The following is a 25,644-nucleotide window of genomic DNA, read 5'->3' as shown; positions in this document are numbered from 1 at the left end:
CTATTACCTAAACTTTTCCATTTCCCCAAACAGAAACCCCCCACTCCCCATTTCCCCTCCTCCCCCTGCCCCTGGTAACCTGTACTCTATTTTCTGTCTCTATGAATTTGCATATTCTAGTTATATCATGAAAAGAATCATATAACATCTGTCCTTTTGTGTCTGGCTTACGTCACTTAACATGATGTCTTCAGGGCTCATCCATGGTTGTCACATGCATCAGGACTTTGTTCTTTTACAGCTGAGTAATATTCCATTGTGTGTATAAGTCACATTATTGTTCACCCATTCCGCTGCTGATGGACACTAGAGTTGCTTCCACCTTCTGGCTATTATGAATAATGCTGAACACTGGCGTACAGATATATGTTTGAATCCTTGCTTAATTTTTTTAGGTGTGTACCTAGAATTGGAGCTGCCAGGTCATATGGTAATTCAATACTTAACTTTCTAAGGAACCTCTGAACTGTTTTCCACAGTGGCTGCACTATTTTACATTTCCACCAGCAGTGTACTAGGGTTCCTATTTCTCTACATCCTTGCCAGCATTTGTTATTTTCCATTTTCTTAAAATGGGCCTTCTGGTGGGTGCAGGGTGGTAACTCTTTGTGGTTTTGATTTGCATTTCCTGAATGGCAAACGATATTGAGAATCTTTCATGCGCTTGCTGGCCATTTGTATATCTTCCTTGGAGAAATGTCTATTCATACCTTTTGCCCGTTTCTTAAAATTGGGGTGTCTTTTAGTGGTTGAGTTGTAGGATTCTTACTATATTTTGGATCATAAACCCTTATCATATATATGGTTTCCAAATATTTTTTCTCATCCATAGGTTGACTTTTCATTTTCCTGTAATGTCCTCGGATGCTGAAAAGCTTTCATTTTGATAAGTTCCGTTTATTTTTACCTTTGACACGCATACTTTTGGTGTAAAGTCTAAGAATCCATTACCTAATAAAAATAAATAATTTTCAGCTTGAATAACTCACAGGCTATAAGCAATGGCCCAGAGACTCTCGTGGTACCCTGAGAATTATGCACTGCGCTAAACATGGGAAACTACTGTGTTGAGCTCCGTCACTAGGGCCTGGCCTTCGGTGGCTTTGGATCATTGCTCTCTCCTCTGGGCCAAGCTGCCTTTCAGAGAAACTTGCGTTCCCTGATTAGTGTCTGACCTGGGTTTCATCCTCCCTCTGCCACTGCTCACTCACAACCTTAGCCATGGCTTTGAATCTCCGTGGGCCGAGTGTAGCTCTAAAACATTCTAAGTCTATAACCTGGCAAAGCTAGCACCTGCTGATCATTTGTGTGATGCAACAATACCTTTCTAGAAGGAAGTGGAGCAAGCACCCACTTCTGGAAATTGCTTTCTGTGAGGAAGTCTGTTTTTTACTCAATGTGGTTGGGTCAGTTCCATATCTGGGAGGCTCATAAATAACAGCATTCTCTTTGAACTGTTGATGTTAACCTGCTTACGTAAAGGATCACTATTACTTGCCATCTATCTGAAGTAGTATATTTTTTCATGTGGTTTCACATATGGGATCCTCTCCCACACATAAAACAGATAATCTGATATGTAGAGAATTGAGAGTAAAATATGACTTTCATATAGTTTCATTTTTTTGGGAAATAATGGTGTTATCTGAGCTATGGTCTCAGAACTAATGTTGGAATAACTAAGAGAAAAGACAACATGAAACAACATGAACAAGAAGTATTGTTTTTAAACTTTATTTTTAAAGAAGTTTTAGATTACAGAAAAGTTACATAGAAAATATAGGGGATTCCCATATATCCTACCCTCTCCCTCACTCACATTTCCCCTATTAATAACATCTTACATTAGTGCGGTACCTTTGTCGAAAATTGATGAACAAATATCGAAGCATTGCTACTAACCAGGACTATAGTTTATATTATGGTTTACACTTTGTATCTGTCATTGAAATATGTAATTCCAATGTCCCCAAAATGCCCCATGTTCTGTCTATTCTTCCCTCTCCCTCCCCTCAGAACTTCTGGTGACCACTATCTTTATATCAGTGTCACAAGTTCTTCCATTACTAGAGTAATAATAAGTCTACTTTGATCCATGGTTGCATTCCTCCCTTACGTTTATTCATTCTTCTATTTTGATGATTTTGGGATGGTGATGCCTGTTCTGCTTTAGATTGAGAGGGGGCTTAGATCTTATGGGGCAGATGGAAGGAACTGTTTTGCTTGCAGTTGTAGATACTCTTTGCTTTTTGGGATGGGCGTTGTCCATCATCATCATTTTGTTAGTTGTCTTGGGTAAGTCTGATGAACTGGAGAGTAGATGTTGGCTGCAGCTCTGCTGAGATGTTGGATGCAACTCAACCGGCATATGAGCAGACTGAAAAGGTAAGTCTCTGGACATATATATAAGTGCTAATTATAGGTTCAAATAAAAGGGATAATAGAATCATGTGTGGGGAAACTCTAAATGAGTCTAACTCTGTTACAATGGGGAAATAGGTTATTATATATTCCAAGGTAAGGCCCACCAACAAGATGCTGATTTCATGGGGCTGTGTGCCTCGCCTGTATTGTCCACATTTCTCTAGTGCTTTTGGGAACTCAACTGTTTGAGACTTTGTTTACTGTGGCAGTTAGTGAGATCTGCCTGAGATGTGCATAAGTGTAACCTTTAGAATGACCTTCCGACTCACTTTGAAATCTCTTAGCCATTTTAACTTTTGTTTGTAATTTTTTTCCATTTTGGTCAAAGTCTTTTCTCGAATGCAGTGCTAACTAGCAATTGATAATAATCCCTCAGTGCCAGGGAGGCTCATCCCTAGGTGTCATGTACCCCTTCGGGGAGAAGGTAGCAAGTTTATTTGCTAAGTGTGGCTTAGAAGGGCCACATCTGATTAACAAGGAGGTTTGCAGGAGGTAACTCTTAGGCAATATATATTATTAGGCTAGGTTTCAATTATATGAGAATAAGGTCCAATATTAGTAGAAGCACTAATATTGAAGGCTTGGCATATTGATCTATTTTCTTTTATTAGGCACTGCCTACGTATTCTAGAGATTCTTGCCATTCTAGTAGAGAATATAGCAGGACTCCCCAGGATGGTAATTTAATATTTTTCTGGTTATTGTTTGAGTCTCCACCCACTGAGATAATACCCTATGACCACATGGACACATTCATATTCCATAGAGGCATGCCACATGCCTCAGGTTCATCCTTCCCCACACGTCTTTCCACCACTGACACCCTGCACCAGTGACTCTCCCCTGCCATAGCTGTCAAAAGAATATGCCCACAATTATATTCTCAACCACAGTTCTCTACCTGCCCAGATTTCGCCTTCCTTTCTCAAGCCATCCCCTAGCTCTATGTATAGACATAACTGTTCAAGCAATTAGGCACCTCCCTCCCACATCAGAGGCCCTGAGTTCAGTTCCTGGTGCCTCCTAAAAAGAAGGAAGAAAAGCAGACATAACAAGTGCAAACAATGAGGGAATGAGGAAAAATAAATAAATAAATCTTTTTAAAAAGTGGGCAAGAGAGTTGAATAGACATAGTTTCAATTTCTTTAACTAATAGGAATTGCCGATATTTCATGATTTTTGTGTGTGTGCATGTGTAGGTATCAATTTTGCTAGCTGGGTTTTCAGAGTTAGTGCCCTTTAATCTCTGTAATCCAACTTTGTAGGCCTCAGTATTTCATCCAATTCTTTGTACCCTGTTGGTTTGCTACTCATGTGTTTTTTCTTCTTGTGTCTCTTGTTGAGTTATCTTGTTGTATCAGCTTGATGTGCCTGCCTGTTGTGCCAGCTTGCTGTCTTCTTTAGGAGCCACCAGGAACTGAACCAGGGACCTCCCGTGTGGTAGGCAGGAGTTCAGTTGATTGAGCCACATCTGTGTCCCTCTTGCCCATTTTTTAAAATGGGTTGTTTGTCTTTTTATTTTTGAGAGGTAAGATTTCTTTATATATGCTGGATATTTAAGCCCTCATCAGGTAGGTGGTTCCCAAGTATTTTCTCCCATTGAATAGGCTACACTTTTACTTTCTTGACAAATTCCTTTGAAGCACAAAAGATTTTAATTGTGAGGAAGTCCCATTTATCTGTTTTTTCTTTCATTGTTCATGTTTTTAGAGTTTATGAAACCATTTCCTACTACCAAATCTCGTAGATGCTTCCCTACATTATCTTCTAGGAGCTTTAGGTCTTGGCTCTTATATTTATGTCTTTGCTCCATCTTGAGTTGATTTTTGTGTAGGGTGTGAGATGATATCCTGTTTCATTCTTTTATATATGGATATAGTTCTCCAAGCACCATTTGTTGAAGAGATTGTTCTGTCACAGTTGAGGAGGCTTGGTGGTCTTGTTGAATTATCACTTGGCTGAATATGCATGGGTCTACATCTGAACTCTCAATTGAGTTCTGTTGATCAGTATGTCTATCCTTGTGCCAATACCACACAGTTTTGACCACTGTAGTTTCGTAATATGGATTAAAATCAGGAAGTGTGATTCCTCCATATTTGTTTTTACTTTTCTAGAGGTTTTGACTATTCACGGTCCCTTACCTTTCCAAATAAATTTGATAATCAGCTTCTCCAGTTCAGTAAAAAGTGCTGTTGGAGTTTTTATTGGAATTGCATTGAATCTGTAAATCATTTTGGATAGTGTTGCAGTTTGATATGGTTATGAATTCCAAAAGTAGATATTGGATTATGTTTGTAATCTGGTCTGTACCTGGGCATATTTAAATTATGATTAGGGCTTTATTGGGCCACGTCATTAGGGCGTTGACTCCAAGGGGTGGGGATTCACAGATAAAAGACATGGCAAATGACAGAGTTGAGGGTTTTTGATGCTGGAGTTTTGATGCTGAAGCCTTAAGCTGGGGCCCTGGGAAGTAAGCTCACAGAGGAAAGAGAAGGAAGCCCCAGGAAGAGAGGAACCCTCAGCCCAGAGAGGAGCAGAACCCTGGAAAGGAGGAATACAGGAAGCCTGAACCCTTGCAGGTATCAGCAGCCATCTTGCTCCAACATGTGGAAATAGATTTTGATGAGGGAAGTAACTTATGCTTTATGGCCTAGTATCTGTAAGCTCCTACCCCAAATAAATACCCTTTATAAAAAACGACCAATTTCTGGTATTTTGCATCAACACCGCTTTGGCTGACTAATACAGAATTTGGTACTGAAGAGTGAGGAAGTGCTTTTGCAATTACTGAAATGCTAGAATGGTTTTATAAATGGGCAAGGGGTATTTTTTGGAGGAATTCTGAGAAGCTTGATGGAAAAGGCCTAGATTGCTTTGATGAGACTGTTGATAGCAATATGGATGCTAAAGAGACTTTTTATGATGCCTTAGAAGTAAATGATGAAATTATTATTGGAAAGTGGAGGAAAGGCTATCCATGTTTTAAAGTTGCAAGAACTTAGCAGGATTAAGTTATCTCGGAAAGACTTGTGGAAAGTCTTACTGTCTGATGGCTTGGACCCCTGCTTCTTGCATGCTAAATCAACAAGGTTTTTGAGAGAACTGTATGAACAAATACACTGTCAGCTTGGACTGAAAGGGAAATGAGGAAAAACTGTGGGAGCTGAGATCTGGAATTCAGACATCACCTTGCGCCAAGAGAGGAACCCCACCCATGTGTACAGAGAGGGTGAGTTTGCACCAGCAGTTGAAGAGGGTGGATGTTCCCACCTGATGTTCTGGGAGAGTTTTGACACCCCAGGGTGCAGAGAGGGTGGAGCACATTCCCCAAGGATTATGGCAGTTAAGGTCAGTACACCACATGTCTGAGAGGGGTGGACCTGTCTAAGAGGGATGGACGTAATCTGGTCTGTACCTGGACATATTTGAGTTATGATTAAGGTTTTGATTGGGCCATGTCATTAGGGTGCTGAGTCCCCACCCCTTGGTGTGTGGGGATTCACAGATAAAAGGCATGGCGAAGGAGAGTTGAAGATTTTTGATGTTGGAGTTTGATGCTGAAGCCTTAAGCTGGAGCCCCCGGAAGTAAGCTAACAGACAAAAGAGAAAGAAGCAAGCCCCAGGAAGAGAGGAACCTGAGCCCAGGAAGAAGCAAGCCCTGGGAAAAGAGGACTGCTGAACCCAGAGAGAAGCAGGACCCTGGAAGGGAGGAACCCAGGAAGCCTGAACCCTCACAGACGTTGGCAGCCATCTTGCTCCAATATGTGAAAATAGACTTTGGTGAGGGAAGTAACTTATGCTTTATGGCCTGGTATCTGTGAGCTCCTACCCCAAATAACTACCCTTTCTAAAAACCCACCAATTTCTGGTATTTGCATCAGCACCTCTTTGACTGACTAATACAGGTAGGATGGACATCTTAAGGATATTTAGTCTTTCAATCCAGGAACATGAAATATTTTTCCATTTATTTAGGTCTTCTTTGATTTCCTATGTAGTTTTCTGGGTATACATCCTTTACATCCTTAGTTAAGCTTATTCCTAGATATTTGATTATTTTAGTTGCTATTGTAAATGGAATTTTTTTCTTGATTTCCTCCTCAGATTGTTCATTATTAGTATACAGAAATGCAACTGATTTTTGCATGTTGATATTATATCCCACCACTTTACTGAACTTATATATAAGTTCTAGATGCTTTGTTGTAGACTTTTCAGGACTTTCTATGTATAGGATCAAGTCATCTGCAAATAGTGAAAGTTTTACTTCTTCCTTTCCAATTTGGATGCCTTTTATTTATTTTTTTGCCCCAGTGCTCAAGCAAGTACTTCTAATACAATGTTAAATAAGAATGGTGACAGTGGGCATCCTTGTTTTGTTCCAAGAGGGAAAAGCCTTTCACCATCGAGAATGATGTTAGCTCTGGGTATTTCAGTGCCCTGTATCATGTTGAAGACATTTCCTTCTAATTCTATGTTTTGATGTGCTTTTTATGAAAAAAGAATGCTTTTGTCTAATGTATTTTATGCGTCGATGGAGTTGATCAAGTGAATGGTGAATGTTTTCCTTTGATCTGTTAATGTAGTGTATTACACAAATTGATTTTCTTATGTTGAACTATACTTGCATACCTGGGATAAAACCCACTTGATCATGGTATATAATTTGATTGATATGTTGTTGGATTCTATTAGCAAGCATTTTGTTGAGGATTTTGCATCTAAGTTTATTGGAGATTGGTCTGTAGTTTTTCTTTTTTTGTAGCATCTTTATTTGGCTTTGGTATTAGGGTGATGTTGGCATCATAGAATGAGCCAGGTAATGTTCCCTGTGCTTCAGTTTTTGGAAGAGTTTGAGCAGAATTGGTATTAGTTCTTTCCAGAATAATTGATAGAATTCACTTGTGTAACCTAATGGTCCTGGGCTTTTCTTGGTTGGGAGGTTTTCGATGCCTAGTTCAATCTCACTGCTAGTGATTGGCATGTTGAGCTTCTTTATTTCTTCTTTCATCAATGTAGGATGTTTGTGTGTTTCTGGAAATTCATCCATTTCATCTAAATTGTCCATCTTGTTGGCATACAATTTTTCAAAATATCCTCTTTCGATTCTAATTTCTGAGAGGTCAGTGGTGATATCCCCTCTTTCATTTCTGATTTTATTTCATCTTTGCTTTTTTTAAATTTTGTTAGTCTACCTAAGGGTTTGTCAGTTTTATTAATCTTCTCAAAAACCAGCTTTTTGTTTCATTAATTCTGTTTAGCTTTTTAAAATTCTCAATTTCATTCAATTCTAGTCTAATCTTTGTTATTTCCTTTCTTCTTGCTCTGGGACTAGTTAGTTTTTTTCTTAGTTCCTGAAGGTGTGCAGTTAGGTCTTTGATTTTTAGGTCTTATTTTTAAAATTATTTTAGGCAGTTAGGGCTCTAAATTTCCCCCTCAGCCCTGATTTAGTGGCATCCCGTGAATTTTGATATTTTGTGTTCTCATTTTCATTTGCTTCAAGGTAGTTACTAATTTCTCTACCAGTTTCCTCCTTGACCCATTGATTGTTTAAGAGTGTGTTGCTTAAATTCCATGTATTTGTGCCTATTGCATTTCTCAGGCCTTTATTGAGTTCTAGTTTCATTGTGTTGTGCTCAGAGAAAGTGCTTTGTATTATTTCAGTCTTTCTAAATTTGCTGAGACCACCTAGCATGTAGTCTGTCCTGGAGAATGATCCATGAGCCCTGGAGAAGAATGCGTATTCTGCTGCTTTGGGGTATAATGTTTTGTGTAAGTCCATTAGGTCTAGTTCCCCTAATGTATTATTCAAAGTCTCTGTTTCTTTATTGAGGTCCCCCACTATGATTATAGAGCCATCTATTTCTCCCCTTAATTTTGCCAGTTTTTGCTTCAAGTATTTTGGGGCTTCCTGGTTAGGTACTTAAGTATTTATGATTGTTCTTTCTTCTTGGTAGAATGCCCTTTTTATTAATACATGTGTCCTTCTTAGTCTCTTACAACAATTTTGCTTTTAACTTCTATTTTGTCTGATATTACTATATCTACTTCTGCCCTTTTTTGGTTACTGTTTGAGAGTAAAATTATTTTCCAGTCATTCATTTGCAACCTGATTGTGTCCCTGGGTCTAAGGTGAGTTTCTTGTAAATGGCATAGAGATGGGCCATAGTCCCTTATCTGTTCTTCCAGTCTATGTCTTTCGATTGGAGAGTTTAATCTATTAGCATTCAATGTCATTACTATAAAGATAGTACTTACTTTAGCCATTTTTTCTTTAGGCTTATAAATGCCATATTTTATTTATATTTATTTTTTATCCTTTTATTTATGCTTACCAATAATCTTCCTTTTTACACTCTCCTCCGACCCTGTTTCTCCTTTTCTTCCCCTTTCAACATGCAGAATTCCCTTTAGTATTTCTCGGAGGGCAGGAATCTTGTTGACAGATTCTTTAAATTTCTGTTTATCTGTGAATATTTTGAACTCTCTCTCATTTAAATAACAGTTTTGCTAGATACAGAATTATTGGCTAGCAGGTTTTTTCTTTCAGCATTCTAACTATGTCATACCACTACCTTCTTGCCTCCATGGTTTCAGGTGAGAAATCAGCACTTAATCTTACTGAGTTTCCCTCATATGTGATGGATCTCTTTTCTCTTGCCACTTTCAGGATTCTGTCTTTGTCTTGAGCTTTTGACAATCTGATCAGTAAACGTAGTAGAGTAGGTTTGCTAGGATTTGCTGTGCTGGGAGTATGCTCTGCTTCCTGGACATGTATATCCATGTCCCTCATAAGAATTGGGAAATTTGGGGCCATTATTTCCTCATACACTAACAGTGCCCTCTCTCCCCTCTCTTCTTTCTCTGGGATGCCCATAATGTATATATTTATGCATTTCATGTTGTCATTCAATTCCCTGTTCCCCACTGAATTTTTTTCCATTTTTTGCTTATGTATTCTTTTACCTGTGCAATTTCAGATGTCCTATTTTCAACATTGCTAAATTCTTTCCTCTGCCTTTTCAAATCTATTATTATGTGCTTCTAGTGTCTTTTAAATTTCTTGCATCACAGTAAGAACTTTCTAATCATCTAAATTTAGATTTAAATTTCTAAAATTTAGAAAGATATTTTTATGTATATATATAATTTGTTCTTTATTTTTTCCTGGTATCTTCTTGATAGCCTTTATTTATTCCTTCATTTCATTGAGTTGATTAAGGATATTTGTTCGGACATGCTTCATTAGTTGTTCCAGGCTGTGCAGGTCTTTTTAGTTTGTTCATTATATGGGTCATCATTTCCTTTTTCTTAGTATAGCTTATAATTTTTTTTTTTTGATGTCTAGGCATCTGTTTATTTTGATGGACTTTTTTTAAATTTTCATTTTAATTTTGGTGGACTTATTCAGTTGGTTGGTTTCTCTTTCTAATCTAGGGTTTTTAGAGTCCTCTTTATCATTTGGTTATACTTTTTTTTTTTAGGAGGTATCAGAGATTGAATCCATGACCTCATATATGGAAAGCAGGTGCCCAACCACTGAGTTACACCTGCTCCCCTATTCTTTTTTTTTTTTTAGATTTATTTATTTATTTATTTCTCTCCCCTTCCCCGCCCCCCCCACCCTGGTTGTCTGTTCTCTGTGTCTATTGGCTGCGTCTTCTTTGTCTGCTTCTGTTGTTGTCAGCAGCATGGGAATCTGTGCTTCTTTTTGTTGCGTCATCTTGCTGTGTCAGCTCTCTGTGCGTGCTGCACCATATCTGGGCAGGCTGCACTTTCTTTCACACTGGGCGGCTCTCCTTATGGGGCGCACTCCTTGCGCGTGGGGCTCCCCTATGTGGGGACACCCCTGCGTGGTATGGCACTCCTTGCGCACATCAGCACTGCACGTGGGCCAGCTCCACACGGGTCAAGGAGGCCCGGGGTTTGAACCACAGACCTCCCATGTGGTAGACGGACCCCGTAACCACTGGGCTAAGTCTGCAGCCTCCCCTATTCTTTATCCTAGTAGTTGCCTGTGTTCAACAGAAAAACTCATATCCACAAAAAGGGAAGAAAGAAGAAGAGAAAAAATAAAGAGAAAATAAAAAATAAAAAATGAAGGAATAAAAAAGAACAAAAAAAAAGATAGCAAAAAAATAAATAATAAGAGGGAAAATAGTAAACAAATACAAAATTTAAAAGGTGAAAATTGAATGGGGAAAAAATAAAATGAAATAACAGGCCAGGTAAGTGAGAACAGAAGAAAGAAAGGCACAGCAGGGAAAGGCAGAAAGGATGGCAGGAAAGAAGAGGGGGAAAATGGAAGAATTAAAAATGTAAAGAGAAAATAAAAGAGAAAAATGATAAAATAATAAGTAGAAGATACAAAGGGGGGAAGAAAAAAGGGAAAAATAAAAGATAAGAGAAATGAGAAGTGAATAAAGAAAAGAAAAACAGGAGAAGAAAAAACACACAAAACAAAACTAAAGGAAACAAAAATCTAGGTCTCCCTTTCAGACCCCCGGTACTGGCTTGGCTCCGCCTCTGTTTTGGCCAATCACTCACCCACCAAAAACACCAAAAATTAACAAAAAACAGACGTCCCTCTCAGGCCACAGCGACTCACTAGTCTGCACCTCACCAGGTACTTGTCCTGCCAATCAATCACCCCACAGCCAGCTTCTCCATGGATACCTGGATGAGGAAGAAGAGTGAAAAAAAAAGAAATAGGAAGAAAAAAAGGAGAGAGGGCAGGAAACTATGGCTAAGTTTCCTCAGGTCTCCCCACAGCTCTGTCCAACTCTTTCCTCAGCAACTCTCGTCTTTCCCAGGGTGGTCTAGGTGGTTTTCTTTTCCTCCTGGGCTGGCTGGTAAGCTCCCTTCTTCTCAGGCACCAGCTGGGTGGCTCCCCTTTTCCCTGGTGCCCTGCTGGGACCCCTCCCCTCTCCAGCCACCCTCTCCCATTGCCCACGCCACACCCTGGCTTCCCTTATGCCCGGGGAGCCTGCCTACCTTCCCACCATTTTTAGAGGAAGAGTGCAGCCTGCTGTTCCCTCCTGCGCCATCTTGGATCCCTCAAGAAGTATTTTTTTTTTATAATAATGAAACAATAAAAATAAATTTCCATCAATTGGCATCTGGCTAAATAAATTATGGTATACTTATGCTATAGAAAGTGCTAAGACAGGTAAGAAGAAGAGGTACATTCTCCAGCCACCACTTTTGAGAGAACTAGAAGGTACGTTATAGGATACATCCAGTGTGATCCCATATATGAGCCTTAGAAAACAAAAAATATATTGTGATCTAACATGAATATTAATTCATAGAAAAAGGTTTGGAAGGAGCAATGGTATTTTTGGGAATGAAGTAGGATTGTCAGGGCTTAGCATGATGGGAGCTCTTCATTTTTTCTCTAGACATCTGTGTTTTGGAAATTTTAGAAGACCACATTTGGGGTTTCGTTTTGTGATTATTGGATAGGAAAAGATGTGTGACAGAGAAGTTAGGACACAATGTGGGATGTACAGACAAAAGAAAGATGAAGTACTTTGGGGTAGCAAGTTCTGGTTGTTAACATAGACAAATTTCTCCTGTGGTATTTGATGAATGATGGTTTGGGACTTGGACTTTTATTTTTGAAATAAAGCAAAGTTTTTAGTGCTTCAACAAATGCCTTTTGCCTGCTTTGATGAAACACAACAAATTAAATAGGAACTTCTAAAAAATATGAAAGTATATCTTTATTTCCAGATGGTATTCCTCTTTGAGATTTGACATTTAAATTTATTGGAAAAGTTTCTGATACATGAATGTTTTACATCTATATGTGACTTACCATTCTTCTCCTTTGTGGCTTTTTTGATTGCATATATGCTTTGAAAAACCTTTCCTATTCCAATGTTGGCCTCACATGTTTGCTGCCAGCTTTATGGGTTTTTTTTTTCTTTTAGACTGGTAAGTCTAAGTGGGATTTACTATGTTGTATGAAGTTCACGTTTAATTTGGAGTTTCAAGTAGGATTGAACCCTATCTGACATTGAATGACCCTTGCTCATTGCAGATAGACTTTCCCGACCTCCAAGTAATACAGCAGCCTCAGAGAACTCCTCCAATCATGTGTGAATGGATTCGCCGGAGCCCTGGGCCTGAAAAGATGGAATCCCACTCTGCCAGCCAGCAGGACTCCCCTGTGGACCCCTGGGAAGGGATCAGCGATGACTCCGGTGATACAGACGGTTCGCCCAGCCTCTCGCATGCTGACCATGCCCCTTGCCAATTGGACGTCCGGTTCCTGAGGCCCAGAGCTGCCTGGATTAACCCACAGAGTGTGCAGCTCCAGCTGCAGGAGTGGCCCCCCCAGGTGCCAGCCACGGGGAACCGTGGGAGCCCCTTCCCCGAGGACATCGCCTCTCCCTCAGGCCCTTCTCGGGTACCCCTCGGGAACTCCTTGACGGACACACCATCCTGGGATGAGACTGCGGACTCTGTGGGCAGTTCCTCAGCTGGTGGCTCCCACAAAAAGGGTAGAGACTTCTCTTTGGCCTCCACAGAAGAGCAGGTGGTACTCCCCAGAAGCTCTCCTCAGGTGTCTTTGCTCACAAGCTCAAAGATTTTGGCCACTTCCCCATGTCCTGAGGTTGACAGTGCTTTTTTCCAGCCTACCCCCCTGCCAGTCTCTGCCGATGAAGGTAACATTGGTTGGCGACTTCCCTCACTCCCGTCTGTTCACCTGCTTGCTTTGCCTTGGTCTCAAGCCTGCCCCCCTGTCTTCCCCATGAGAATGAGTTCATGGGTTTGGGTTTCTGCTTTGACTGGAAGCCCGCACATTAGCTTCTTTCACACCAGCGGGGACCAGCCACCTGGGATGGCCAAACAGGTGAAACCAAGACTTTCCTTTCTCCTTAGACGGTAGGGAATTGCCAGCTTTTTAGCTCAGCAGAGACAGTTGATAATCAGTGTTAGGCGTCATCTCTGAGCTGGTCTCTGCCTTCAGGGAAATTACTAGTTTATTCAATCGCCGGCAAGGGAGCGCATCGGAAGTGCTGTGGGTGCAGTGTGGTGGAAGGTGTTTCCAGAAAGGGAAGCTCCATCTCACATTCTTACCATTGGAGTGGGACTTGCCTCAACTGTTATGTTTACTTGTTCAGTAGGACGAGAGACTAATGAGAACTAAAATCAATAACCACAATTACCCCAAAGACAACCCCGAACCATTTTTCATTCAAACAAGGACTCCCTGCTGAGTACCATAGCTATGAAGTAATATACACGTTCCTAAAATCCTTGAATTCCTAAAAGGAGATAATCCACGTAAATAGAGCGCCACTCAGGGGTCAGTCGTCAGCTCTCGTTACCATTTGTGGCATGCTTGTTTTGTTTTTATTTTATTTTTAGATATGTGTTATGTTACAGTCACATTTGTTACTCATTTTCCTTTCTAACAAGAACCCTACTTTGAGTAGTCAATGAATTGTTTTCTTTGTTAAAAGAAAAGAAATGTTAAAAGCTATTTATCTATTTATGTATATAGATTTGTTTATTTTTATTTACTTAAATTTTTTTTTAAGATTTTTTAAAATAAAAATTTTTTAAAAAAATTTATCCCCCCCTTGTGGCTTGCTTGCTGTATGCTCTCTGTGTCCATTCACCGTGTGCTCTTTTTTGTGTCTGCTTGTCTCCCTTCATTGTGTCGTCTTGCTGCACCAGCTCTCCACGGGCACGGGCCAGCCTCCCTTTACAAGGAGGCCGTGCGACATGAACCCAGGGCCTCCCATATGGTAGACGGGAGCCCAATCGATTGAGCCACAGCCGCTTCCCTGGTTTGTTTAGTTTATTTTTAAGCAGCAGGGAAGTCTCCCCCCTATATATAATATGGGGTTCACTTGTTCTATTGGAAACTTTTGCAAATCACAAATGGCAACAATGTTTAACTTATTATTTGTGGTTTAAGAATGGCACATTTGGGACAATCTTTCAATAGGCTAATTTTGAGATTAGAGCCACATTTGAGCGAAATGACAGATTCTGATCCTTCTTTTTTTCTTTCCTAATAGTGACTAGTAAATTTAGACTGATCTCCCTGTTAAAATGTCCAAATACAGAGACTGCCAGAAATCCTTATATACCATTGTAAATCATCTACTCAGTCTTTTGAGAGCATCTTTTTGACAGGGGATTCAGAAAAGGAAGCCCTGAGCTCTTCGGTTCTTTCAATCTTCTTAGTTTGGAGCAGCGATGGGGAGGACAGGCATTTGCTGCTAAGATATATTTTTTTTAACAGCTTCACTGAGATAGAATCCGCATACCACACAACTCACCCATTTAAAGTGTGTAACATTCAGTGGCTTTTAGTATAGCCACAGAGTTGTGCAGCCACTACCACAGTCAATTTTAGAACATTTCATCACCCCAAAAGAAACCACTACCCATTAGCAGTCACTCCCTATTTCCTTCTGAACTCCCCAGCCGTAGGCAGCCACTAATCTACTGTCTGTCCCTATAGAGACTTTGTCTGTTGTGGACATTTCACATCAATGGAATCATCCAATAAATGGGCCTTTGGGACTGGCTTCTGTCACTTAGCATAGTATTTTCATGTTGGACCAAAAATATTCCATTGTATGCGTATACCATATTCATTCATCAGCTGATAGACATTTGGGTTCCTCTTTTTGACTATTATGAGTAATGCTGCTGGGAACTTTTATGTACAAGTTTTTGTATGGACATGTGTTTTTAGTCCTCTTGGGTTCCACATAGGAGCACAATCACTGGGTCTTACAGTAACTCTATATTTAACATTTTAAGGAACTGCCAAGCTCTTTCCCAAAGCAGCTGCACCATTTTACCTTCCCATCAACAGTGTGTGAGGGTTCCAATTTCTCCACATCCTCACCAACACTTGTCATTGTCTGTTCTATTTTAGGCATCCTAGTGGGTGTGGATGCTGTCTTGTGATTTTGATTTGCATTTCTCTGATGACTAGTCATGTTGAGCATCTTTTCATGTGCTTCTTGGCCATTCACAAATCATGTGGGGAAATGTATATTCAAGTCCTTTGCCCACTTTTAAAATTATTGTTGAGCTGTAGCAGTTCTATATATATATTCTGATATTAAACCCTTATCAGATCAGCAATTATTTTCTTCTGTAGGCTGTCTTTTCACTTTCTTGATGGTGTTCTTTGATGAACTTCACTTGATCTGTATTTTTTTTTCTTTTGTTGCTCATGTTTTGGTGTCATATCTCAGAAATCATGACCAAATCCAAAGTTGTGAAGGTTTTCAACCCTTTGTTTTTGTCTACCAATTTTATGGCTTTTGCACTTATGTTTAGGTCTTTGTTCCATTTAAAGTTAATTTTTGTATGTGGTGTGAGAAAGGGATACAACTTCACTCATTTGCAAGTGGCTATCTGGTTTGCCCAGCACCATTTGCTGAACAGACTGCTCTTTCCCCCAACTAATGCACTTGGCAACTTTGAAAAAAAAAAATCAGCTGGTCATTGATGTGTGGATCTATTTCTGAGCTCGCAAATATGTCCCATTGGTCTATGTGTGTTAGATGGGATTTTGCTAGGACTGCAGAATCAGGGTTTCTGAGCCTGCAGACATTTCCTGGGGTGGTAAGGATTGATACCACAGGTCCTTTTGTTTGCATAAGATCTACATATTTACCAAGCCCTTTCACATTCCTTATCTCTTTCTGTGCTCTCATTGCTCTGAGAAGTAACTAAACCAGTTTAAAGGATGAGGACATTTTAATACAGAGACACAGCGAATGGAGAGCGGGGATGGAATCTACATTCGCTGATTGTTCCTGTGTTCTCTGTGTTCTTTTGTCTATACTCAGGGTCCACAAACTATGACCTGTGGGCCATACCTCATCAGCCACCTGTTTCCATGATCTTAACTATTTTTTTTTTTACTCCCTTGGCAGAGTTGAGTTGTTAGAATAGAGATGAATGACCCTCAAAGCTTACAATGTTTACTATCTGACCCTTTACAGAAAAAAAAGTTGCCCATTCCCAATAGCCTCTGAAGCTAAGAGACCCAAACAAAGCTTTTTGCAGAACAACTGCTTTCTTGAACATGAGGCAGGGGTTTGAGGGACTCTGCAGGCATCTCCATTTGGCAGCCTCACAGCTCGTGAATCACCAAGACATCTCGTAGTATTTTGCTTGAATTTACCAGATTGGGACAACTCAACTCACACGGCTTTCTCAGAAATGTTTTGATTTAAATGCTGCAGTGAGAAATCCCATGGGAGAAATAATTTTGGTTCATTGCCAGTAATGAAGTGGCTTAAGGATGTAGGAACCAATGAGTCAGCAGGCTGTACCTTCCGCAGCTTCTTCTTGTTTTGGACTAGAGGAAGACTGTTTTAGAGAAGCAAGCTGACCTTTATCAGACGGATCTTTGTTTCTGTCAAACAGGAAGTTTGGGGTCAATTGTCACGAGTTGGAGTGAGCCCATGGTCTTTCTGGCCTTGCTTCTGGACTGGTGGCTTCTTGCTTTCCCTACCTCCTCTCAGTCCTCCTCAACAGTCACTTCTCTCTCTCCTCTGTCTTATTGACCTTCCAACTGTACGCCAATTGTACTTCCAACCTTCTTTGAGAACAGTTCTCAGGTGACTCCAAAAGCCTCTTGTAGAAATGCTTGCCATCAAAATAGCATTAGCCTGTTTTAGCTTCCTAGACTGCTCAAAGCAAATCGCGTGAAATGGATCAGGTTAAATGATGGGAACTTATTTGCTCACAATTTGGAGGCCAGTAAAATGTCCAAATCAAGGCATCACCAAGGTGATGCTTTCTTCCCAAAGACTGCTGCCGGTGATCCTGGACCCCTTGGGCACCCAGCAAGGCACTTGGTGGCATCTGCTGGTCTCTCCCTTCTCTTCCAGGTTTCATTGATATTAGCTTCTTGCTCCCCTGGCTTTCTCTTTCTCTCTCTCTATTTATTATGATTATAAAGGACTCCAGAAAGAGGATTTAGACCTATCCTGAATGAGGTGAGTCACACCTTAACTGAAGTAGCCTTCTCAAAAGATCCTACTTACAATGGGTTTATACCCACAGGAATGAATTAAATTTAAGAACATGTTTTTCTGGAGTACATTGAGTTTCAAACAACCACACTGTCAGAAGGGTCTTTATTATTATGTTATCCTAATTCATGATAAAATTGTGCTCATTTTTTCATTACAATATTTAAAAACTGCTCCTTAAATTTTTTTTTTCTCAGATAATCTTTGAAAGTCCTTTTCTCCATTTTTTTTTTTAAAGATTTATTTTTATTTATTTAATTCCCCTCCCCTCCCCCGGTTGTTTGTTTTCTGTGTCTTTTTGCTGCCGTCTTGTTTCTTTGTCCGCTTCTGTTGTCTGTTGTCGTCAGGGAAGTGTGGGCGGCGCCATTCCTCGGCAGGCTGCTCCCTCCTTCGAGCTGGGCTGCTCTCCTTATGGGTGCACTCCTTGCGCGTGGGGCTCCCCTACGCCGGGGACACCCCTGTGTGGCAGGGCACTCCTTGCGCGCATCAGCACTGCGCATGGGCCAGCTCCACACGGGTCAAGGAGGCCCGGGGCTTGAACCGTAGACCTCCCATGTGGTAGACGGACGCCCTAACCACTGGGCCAAAGTCCGTTTCCCACCTTTTCTCCATTTTTAATAATGGTCTCTATTGGTAGGTGCTGCTCCAGTCAGTGGAAGAACAATTTCTTTGAATTCCTTCATACCTGAGGCATTCGCACTCCCTATTGATATAGAAAAGGTGAATGCAGTCTTCATATACATATATTTTATTCCCAAAGATTCTTAATGGTGTAGATAGTGCTGTTCTGATTTAAATCTGGAGGCTTCACCTTAACAAGGCATGGAAAACAGGTTCCATTTCGGCATTTGATTGGTAGTGGCTGCTGGAAATAATAAACTGCAAAGGATTCTCAAGCAAGGTCTGTGCTGGGCTAGAAGGTTTTCTGTAATTGATGAATGATGTCTGCCATGGTCTTCCACTGACCTATGGTTTTATATCATATGAAATTTAACTTGGGTTGTTTGCTGGTTACAGTGGACTAAATCGTCTGTCTCTGGAAGATAATGGACTCTAAGTCATATAATGACTATAAACAGTTAAATGAACATTTATACATGTAGGCATTAACCCCACTTAAATAAAGCTTCTTGCATTTTCAAACTAATATTTGAGAAAACACTCAGAGAGAAATATTGATTTATGATTAAGGAATTAGCAAAACTTGAGGTTAAGGCCTCAGTCTTCCAGAAGGCCAAGTCTGCCCATGACACCTGGTAACACCAACTGCTGTGAGTGAGAGTCCAATTACAAAGTTCAAGGGAACTATTCCTTACAAGACTGCTCTCGTTTAGATACCAGTCACAACTTCTGGGGTCCCCAGGATCACCCTAACTTCTGACCAACTATCAGCAGGGGTACCCATGAACTGCCTCAGGTTCAGCAATTCACTAGAATGACTCACAACTCAGGAGAGTGCTATACTTAACAATTACAGTTTGTTGCAGCAAAGGGCACAAACCTGAGAGAGCCAAAGGGAGAGGCACGTAAGACAAGGTCTGGGAGTATCCCAAACGTGAAGCTTCTGTTGTCCTCAGGGATACGTTAGCCTCCCGACACATTGATGCGTGACAGTACTCCAAGAGTATTGCCAACCAAGGAAGCTCCCCTGAGCTTTGTTGTTGAGATTTTTTAATTGAGGCTTCACTGCCTGGGCGGGATTGATTGAATGATTAGCCAAATAGTAAAGGGCTCAATCTCTAGCCCCTTCCAGGAGTTTTGAGCTTATCTCTCAGGAGTGAGGACAAAGAGCAGACATCTCTTTGGGTAAAGTAGATTCTTCTATGAATATTTTACTGATATTATTTTAACTGATAATTTTTTTGTCTTGCAGGAAAATGCCCACTTTTATGTTGCAGACCAGATTATATCAGTACTGGAGAAAATGAAGTATAACATCGTATGTCAACAGAAGACAGAGAGCTGGAATATAGAAGAAGCCAGTAGGTTGCTTGAGAATGATGACGCTGACTCTGAAGAGACATTTAATAACAATTTAAAGCAAGAATCTGGGTCTTCCACTACCTCAGACAGTGGCTATGAAGGCAAGTTGGACAAATGGAGGAAAGGTTTATGCTTTTTCTCCACTCACACACCCTACCCCCCTGTCAATTCCAGTCTATATTTAAATCTTTTGTCTAAAACTTCTTGAATAATCTATAGAATCCTTGCCAGTATGACTGCCATTTTGGTTTGGGATTGGTTATCAAGCTCCATCAGTTGTTAACTCCCACGTTTTGTTATTCTTTCCTTGGACTTCATTCTACCTTTCTTTTATTGCAGTCACAGGTGTTTTCCCTCTTCCTATGTTTTCTGTATTCTCCTTTGTTCATCCACAGTGTATGTTTCCTTTTTCAAGGATTCCTCTTTCATTCTTTCAACAAACCATGAGCAAGTGAAGTGCTAGGTGCTGAATATACAACAATAAGCATATGTTCCTCTCCCAAGGAGCTGGCATGCTGGGGAAGATGGCCAAGGAATCTGTGTGAAACAGCATCCAGTGTGGGTGCAGAGCAGGCTAGAAGCAACTGGTCTTATCTTGGAACCCAGGGGTCCTTCCTGGAGGAAGAGATACATAGGCAGAGAACTGAATTTAGGATTTGTTATCTTTTTACCATTTCTTAAATGTGGGTCCTGCCTTCAATCTATTTTACTCTTTTTCTATATTCATGTTCTGGGAGATTTTATCCACTACAACACCTTCAGTTGTTCCCTCTCAGTTAGTGTTTCCCACATCTGTGTTTTTGTCCTGTGCCTCTCTTCCAAGCCTCATTGCTGAGGTCTGCTGGACATCTCCATCTAGCTGGCCCCACAGAACCTATAGCTTAATGTGTCCATACAAATTCATCTCTCTGTCTCTTCCTCACAACCACCCCCCCAAGAAAATTTTATTAAAAATTAAAATTTGCTTTTCCTCTTGACATCTTTACCTAGTTTTTTAGTTTGCCAAGTAGCAGCTGATGCAAAGTACCAGAAATGGGCTGGCCTTTATAAAGCACATTTATTTGAGATAAATCTTACAGTTCCAAGGCAATGAAAATTCCAGACTAAGGTACCATAAGAGGTGCTTTCTCACCAAAGTCAGCTACTGTTGCTTCTGTTGTCTAGGCATGTAGCAAAGTAAGATGGCTGCCGACCTCTGCCAAGGTCTCAGCCTTCCCCTCTGGGCTCACCATCTCCTCTTGAACAGCTCTGTGGGCCCAGCCTCTTGGGGACTTCATGCTTAAGTGATACTCTAGTTTTCTCTCACGTGGCAGGATATAAAATGGTGGCTTCTTTTTCCTATGTCTGTCTCTCTCTTAATCTGTCTGTCTACATTTTTATCAAACCCAGCAAGGGGGCAGAGACTCAACATGAATCATATCCCACTGATTTAGTCCAATCAAAATCCCTAAAGCAGTCTTATCAAGTAATCTAATCAAAGGACCCTCAACAGAATCTAATGCAATCAAAGGGTATCACACCCACAGGAATAGATTAGTTTAAAAACATCATCTTTCTCTTTTTGTGATTTATAAAATAATCTCAGACTGCCATGTCTAGCATCTTAGCACCTTAACCAGAAATCTCTTAGTAGCAAGGAAAAAACTCACTCCATGTGGTACATAGCAAATGCCTGGCACGATAAATATTTGTTGAATGAATTGCATAGCTCAAATTAAAGAGACTTTTTTTTTTTTAAAAAAAGGATATTGAGGATTCCATCTCAAGATGAATGAAAATGAGAACACAACATATCAGAACCTATGGGATGCATGAAGCCAGTGCTTAGACAGAAATTTATAGCCCTTGGTGCTTACATTAAAAATGAAGAAAGAGCTAAAAATCAATGACTTAACTACACAGCTGGAGGAACTAGAAAAAGAACAGCAAACTAACCCCAAAGCAAGTAGATGGAATGAAATAATAAAGATCAGAGCAGAAATAAATGAAACTGAGAACAAAAAAAACAACAGTAGAGAGAAATAACAAAAGTTGGTTCTTCGAGAAGATTAACAAAATTGATGTACCTTTAGCTAGACTGACAAGGAAAAAAAGAATATGCAACTAAACGAAATAAAAAATGAAATCAGGGATATTACTACTGACCCCATAGAAATAAAAGAGATCATAAGAGAATACTCTAAACAATTGTATGCCAAAAAAACTAGACAATGTAGATGAAATGGAAAAATTCCTAGGAAAGTACAAATAACCTACACTGACCCTAGAAGAAAAAGAAGACCTCAACAAACAAATCACAAGTAAAGAATTGAAACAGTCATCAAACAACTCCCCAAAATGAAAAGACCAGGACCAGATGGTTTCATAGGTGAGTTCTATGAAGCATTCAAAGAAGATTTAATACCAGTCTTACTCAAGCTCTTCCAAAAAATTGAACAAGAGGGAAAGCTACCAAACTCAATCTACAAAGCCAATATCACCCTAATACCAAAGCCAGATTAAAGATATTATGAAAAAAGAAAATTACAGATGCATTTCTCTAATGAATACAGATGTAAAAATCCTCAATGAAATATTTGCTAATCAAATCCAACAATATATTAAAAGAATTACTGATTATGATTATGTGAGTTTTATAACAGGCACGCAAGAAGGTTCAACACAAGAAAGTCAGTGTAATATACCACACTAATAAATAAAGAAGAAAAATCACATGATCTTATTGATTGATGCAGAAAAGGCATTTGACAAAGTAAAACATAATTTCCTGATAAAAATACTACAAAAGGAAGGAATTGAAACTTTCTCAGTGTGATAAAGGCTATATATGAAAAACCCACAGCTAACATTGTACTCAGTGGTGAAAGACTGAAAGCTTTTCTGTTGAGATCAGGAACAAGACAAGGATGGCCACTGTCACCACTGTTGTTCAATATAGTGCCAGAGGTTCTAGCTGGAGCAATCCGGCAATAAAAAGAAATAAAAGGCATCCAAATTGGAAAGGAAGAAGTAAAACTTTTGCTATTCACAGATAATATGATCCTTGTGGCAGTTTGATATTATTTATGAATTCCAAAGAGAGATACTAGGTTTGTAAACTGGTCTTTTCCTCTGGGCATGATATCCCTTTGATTGTATTAAATTCAGAGGTTTCACTTTCACTTTGTTAAATCAAGATTAGGGCTTTGATCCGACCGTATCATTAGGGCATGCAGGGTTGAAACCTGCATCCTTGGTGGGCTGATAAGACAGACACTCACATGGAAGTAGATACATAGAAGAACACAGAAAAAGCTATGGCAGAGGAGAGAACTTAGTTTTGATGCTGGAGCCCCAGAAAGACGAACCATTCACCTGATAGTTTACATCTGATCTTGTGAAGAGACTAGAGCATCTGAGCCTGGAAAGAAACAAGCCCTGGGAAGAGAGATAAGCTCTCCAGCCTACAGCAAAGATTGGATGAAGCTGGGCCCAGGGAGCCTTAAGAGGAAGAAGGAAGGCTGAACCCTCGAAGACATCACCCGCTGTCTTGCTACAACACATGGCCAATACTTTGGGTGAGTAAGTACCTCTTATGGTACCTTGAGTTGGAGTCTTTAGGGTCTTGTGTCTGTAAGCTTCTACCCCCAAAAAATAACTTTTATAAAAGCCAACAGAGTTCTTGTACTTTGCACCAGCACTCCTTTGGCTGCCTAGTACAATTCTATATCTAGAAAGTCCCAAAAAACTACAACAAAGCTGCCAGAGCTAATAAATGACTTAAGTAGAGTGTCAGGATACAAGATCAATATGCAAAAATCAGTGGTGTTTCTATACACTAGTAATGTGCAATCTGAGGAGGAAGTCTGGAAAAAATTCCATTTATAATCATGACTGAAAGAATCAAGTATTTAGAAATAAACTTAACCAAGAATATAGAGCACTTGTATTCAGAAAACTACAAGGCATTGTTAAAGGAAATAAAGATCTAAATAATAGGAAGAACATTCCATGTTCATGGACTGGAAGACTAAATATCATTAAGATGTTGATTCTACCCAAATTGATACACAAATTCAGTGAAATCCCAATAAAAATTCCACCAACATTTTTTAAACAAATGAAAAGCACAATTATCAAATTTATTTGGAAGGGTAAGGGGCCCTGAATAGCTAGAAACATCTTAAAAAGGGAAAGCAAAGTTGGAGGTCTCTCACTTCGAAATTTTAAATCATATTACCTAGCTACAGCAGTACAAACAGCAAGGTATTGGCATAAAGATAGACACATAGACCAAGGGAACAAAATTGATGGTTCAGAAACATATCCCCATATCTATGGTCAAGTGATGTTTGACAAGCCTGTCAAACCCACCTAGCTGGGGCAGAATAGTCTATTCAACAAATGGTGTGGGGAGAATGGGATATCCATAGCCAAAAGAAAGAAGGAGAACCCCTATCTCACACCTTATACAAAAATTTACTTAAAATGGATCAAAGACCTAAATATAAAATCAAGAATCATAAAGCTTCTGGAAGAAAATGTAGGGAAACAGCTTCAAAGCCTGGTTGTAGGTGGTACATTCTTAAACCTTACACTGAAAGCACGAGCCATGAAAGAAAACATGAATAAATGGGAAATCCTCAAATCTAAACACATTTGTGATCCAAAGGACTTTGTCAAGAAGGTGAAAAGGTAGCCTACTCAATGGGAGAAAATATTTAGAAACCACATATCTGATAAGGGTTTGATTTCCATTCTATATAAAGAGATCATACAACTCAACAATAAAAAAGCAAGCAATCCAATTAAAAAATGGACAGAAGAATTAAATAGACATTTCTCCAAAGAGGAAATACAAATGGTCAAGCTATTAGGGGAATGCAAATCAAAATGACAATGAGATATCATCTCACACCACATGGAATGGCCATTTAAAATGTAGAAAATAAGTGTTGAAGAGGATGTGAAGATATGAAAAGACTTATTCATTGCTGGTGGGAATGTAGAACAGTGGAAGACAGTTTGGAGGTGCCTCTGGAAACTATATATAGAGCTGCTATATGCTCCAGCAATTCCTCTACTAGGAATATATCCAGAAGAACTGAAAACTATGATACAAACAGATACCTGCACACTGATGTTCATCACAGTGTTATTCACAATTGTCAAAAGATGAACCAAGTGTCCATCAACCAATGAATGGATAAACAAACTGTGGTATATACATATTATGGAATACTATGCTGCAGTAAGAAGAAATGAAACTGGGACATATGTGATAACATGGATGATCTTGAAGACATTATGCTAAGTGAAGTAAGCCAGACACAAGAGGACAAATATTGCATGGTCTCATTAATATGAACTAGATATGAAGAATAAGCACATGGAGTTAAAGCCTACAGTATAGGTTATTACAAGATAAGAGGAGGGTTGAGAAGAACTTCTGATGCTTAATGTTTGTAGAAGTTTTCATTAACTTGACTGTAAAAGTGTGGAAATGGATAGAGTTAATGGTAATACATTATAGTGAGTAGCAGCTGATTTATAGATGGGATTTTGGCTGGAAAGAGTAGTCTAGGGGTATAAATGTCAACTGAAAGAAAGCTAGAGAATAATCTAGGGACTGACTAACACAGTGAACCCAGAGGTAGATGAGAATTGTGGTTGATGGTATAGATGCACGAGTGTCCTTCTGTGAGCTAGAGCAGATGTACATCACTATTACAGGGTGGTGGGAATGTTGAGAAGCATGGGAAAAATACAAATGGTGTGACCAGACCTATGGACTGTGGTTAACAGCAATACTGTAATATTCTTGCATGAATTCCAAAGATGTACTGTGTTGATATTGCTAGGGGTTGGGAGTATGGAAAAACTATGTCAAATATATGCTAGAGACCATAGTTGGTAGTAATAGTCTGATGATATTATCTCTTAATTTATAACAAATATTCCACCATGGTGTGGTGTGTTGGCGAAGGGGTGTTGTATGGGAATTCTACACAAACGCATGATTGTTTTTTAAGTTAACATTTGTAATAAAAATACGTTTAAAAAAATAGGGTGGGTAAGGGAAAAATACAGCATATATAAGATAGGGACTATAGTTAGTAGTAATATTTTGACAATCCTCTTGCATAGTTTGTAACAGATTTTTACAACATGCAAGATGTTGGTGGAGGGGTGATGTTTGGGAGCCTGTATGATGTTATGCATG

The 25,644-nt window shown here is 39.6% G+C and overlaps 1 protein-coding gene across 8 annotated transcripts in view; it reads left to right on the top strand.

The window, feature by feature from the left end:
* Positions 1 to 25,644, top strand: part of RUBCNL (rubicon like autophagy enhancer) — a 67,047-nt gene that overhangs the window by 22,253 nt on the left and 19,150 nt on the right. For 6 of the 8 annotated variants that reach the window (XM_004475418.5, XM_004475417.5, XM_058276668.2 and 3 more), the window contains 3 exons: positions 12,476 to 13,103; positions 18,097 to 18,179; positions 19,333 to 19,543. In XM_004475418.5, the coding sequence (XP_004475475.1) occupies positions 12,530 to 13,103; positions 18,097 to 18,179; positions 19,333 to 19,543 (868 nt within the window). In that variant the 5' untranslated portion in view covers positions 12,476 to 12,529. The remainder of the gene's footprint in view (positions 1 to 12,475; positions 13,104 to 18,096; positions 18,180 to 19,332; positions 19,544 to 25,644) is intronic. The other 2 variants (XM_071208278.1, XM_071208277.1) reach the window with 1 other exon arrangement.

Source organism: Dasypus novemcinctus, chromosome 15, assembly GCF_030445035.2.
Source record: "Dasypus novemcinctus isolate mDasNov1 chromosome 15, mDasNov1.1.hap2, whole genome shotgun sequence".
Classification (NCBI taxonomy): Eukaryota; Metazoa; Chordata; class Mammalia; order Cingulata; family Dasypodidae; genus Dasypus; species Dasypus novemcinctus.
This window is presented reverse-complemented; position numbering and strand designations above follow the sequence as displayed.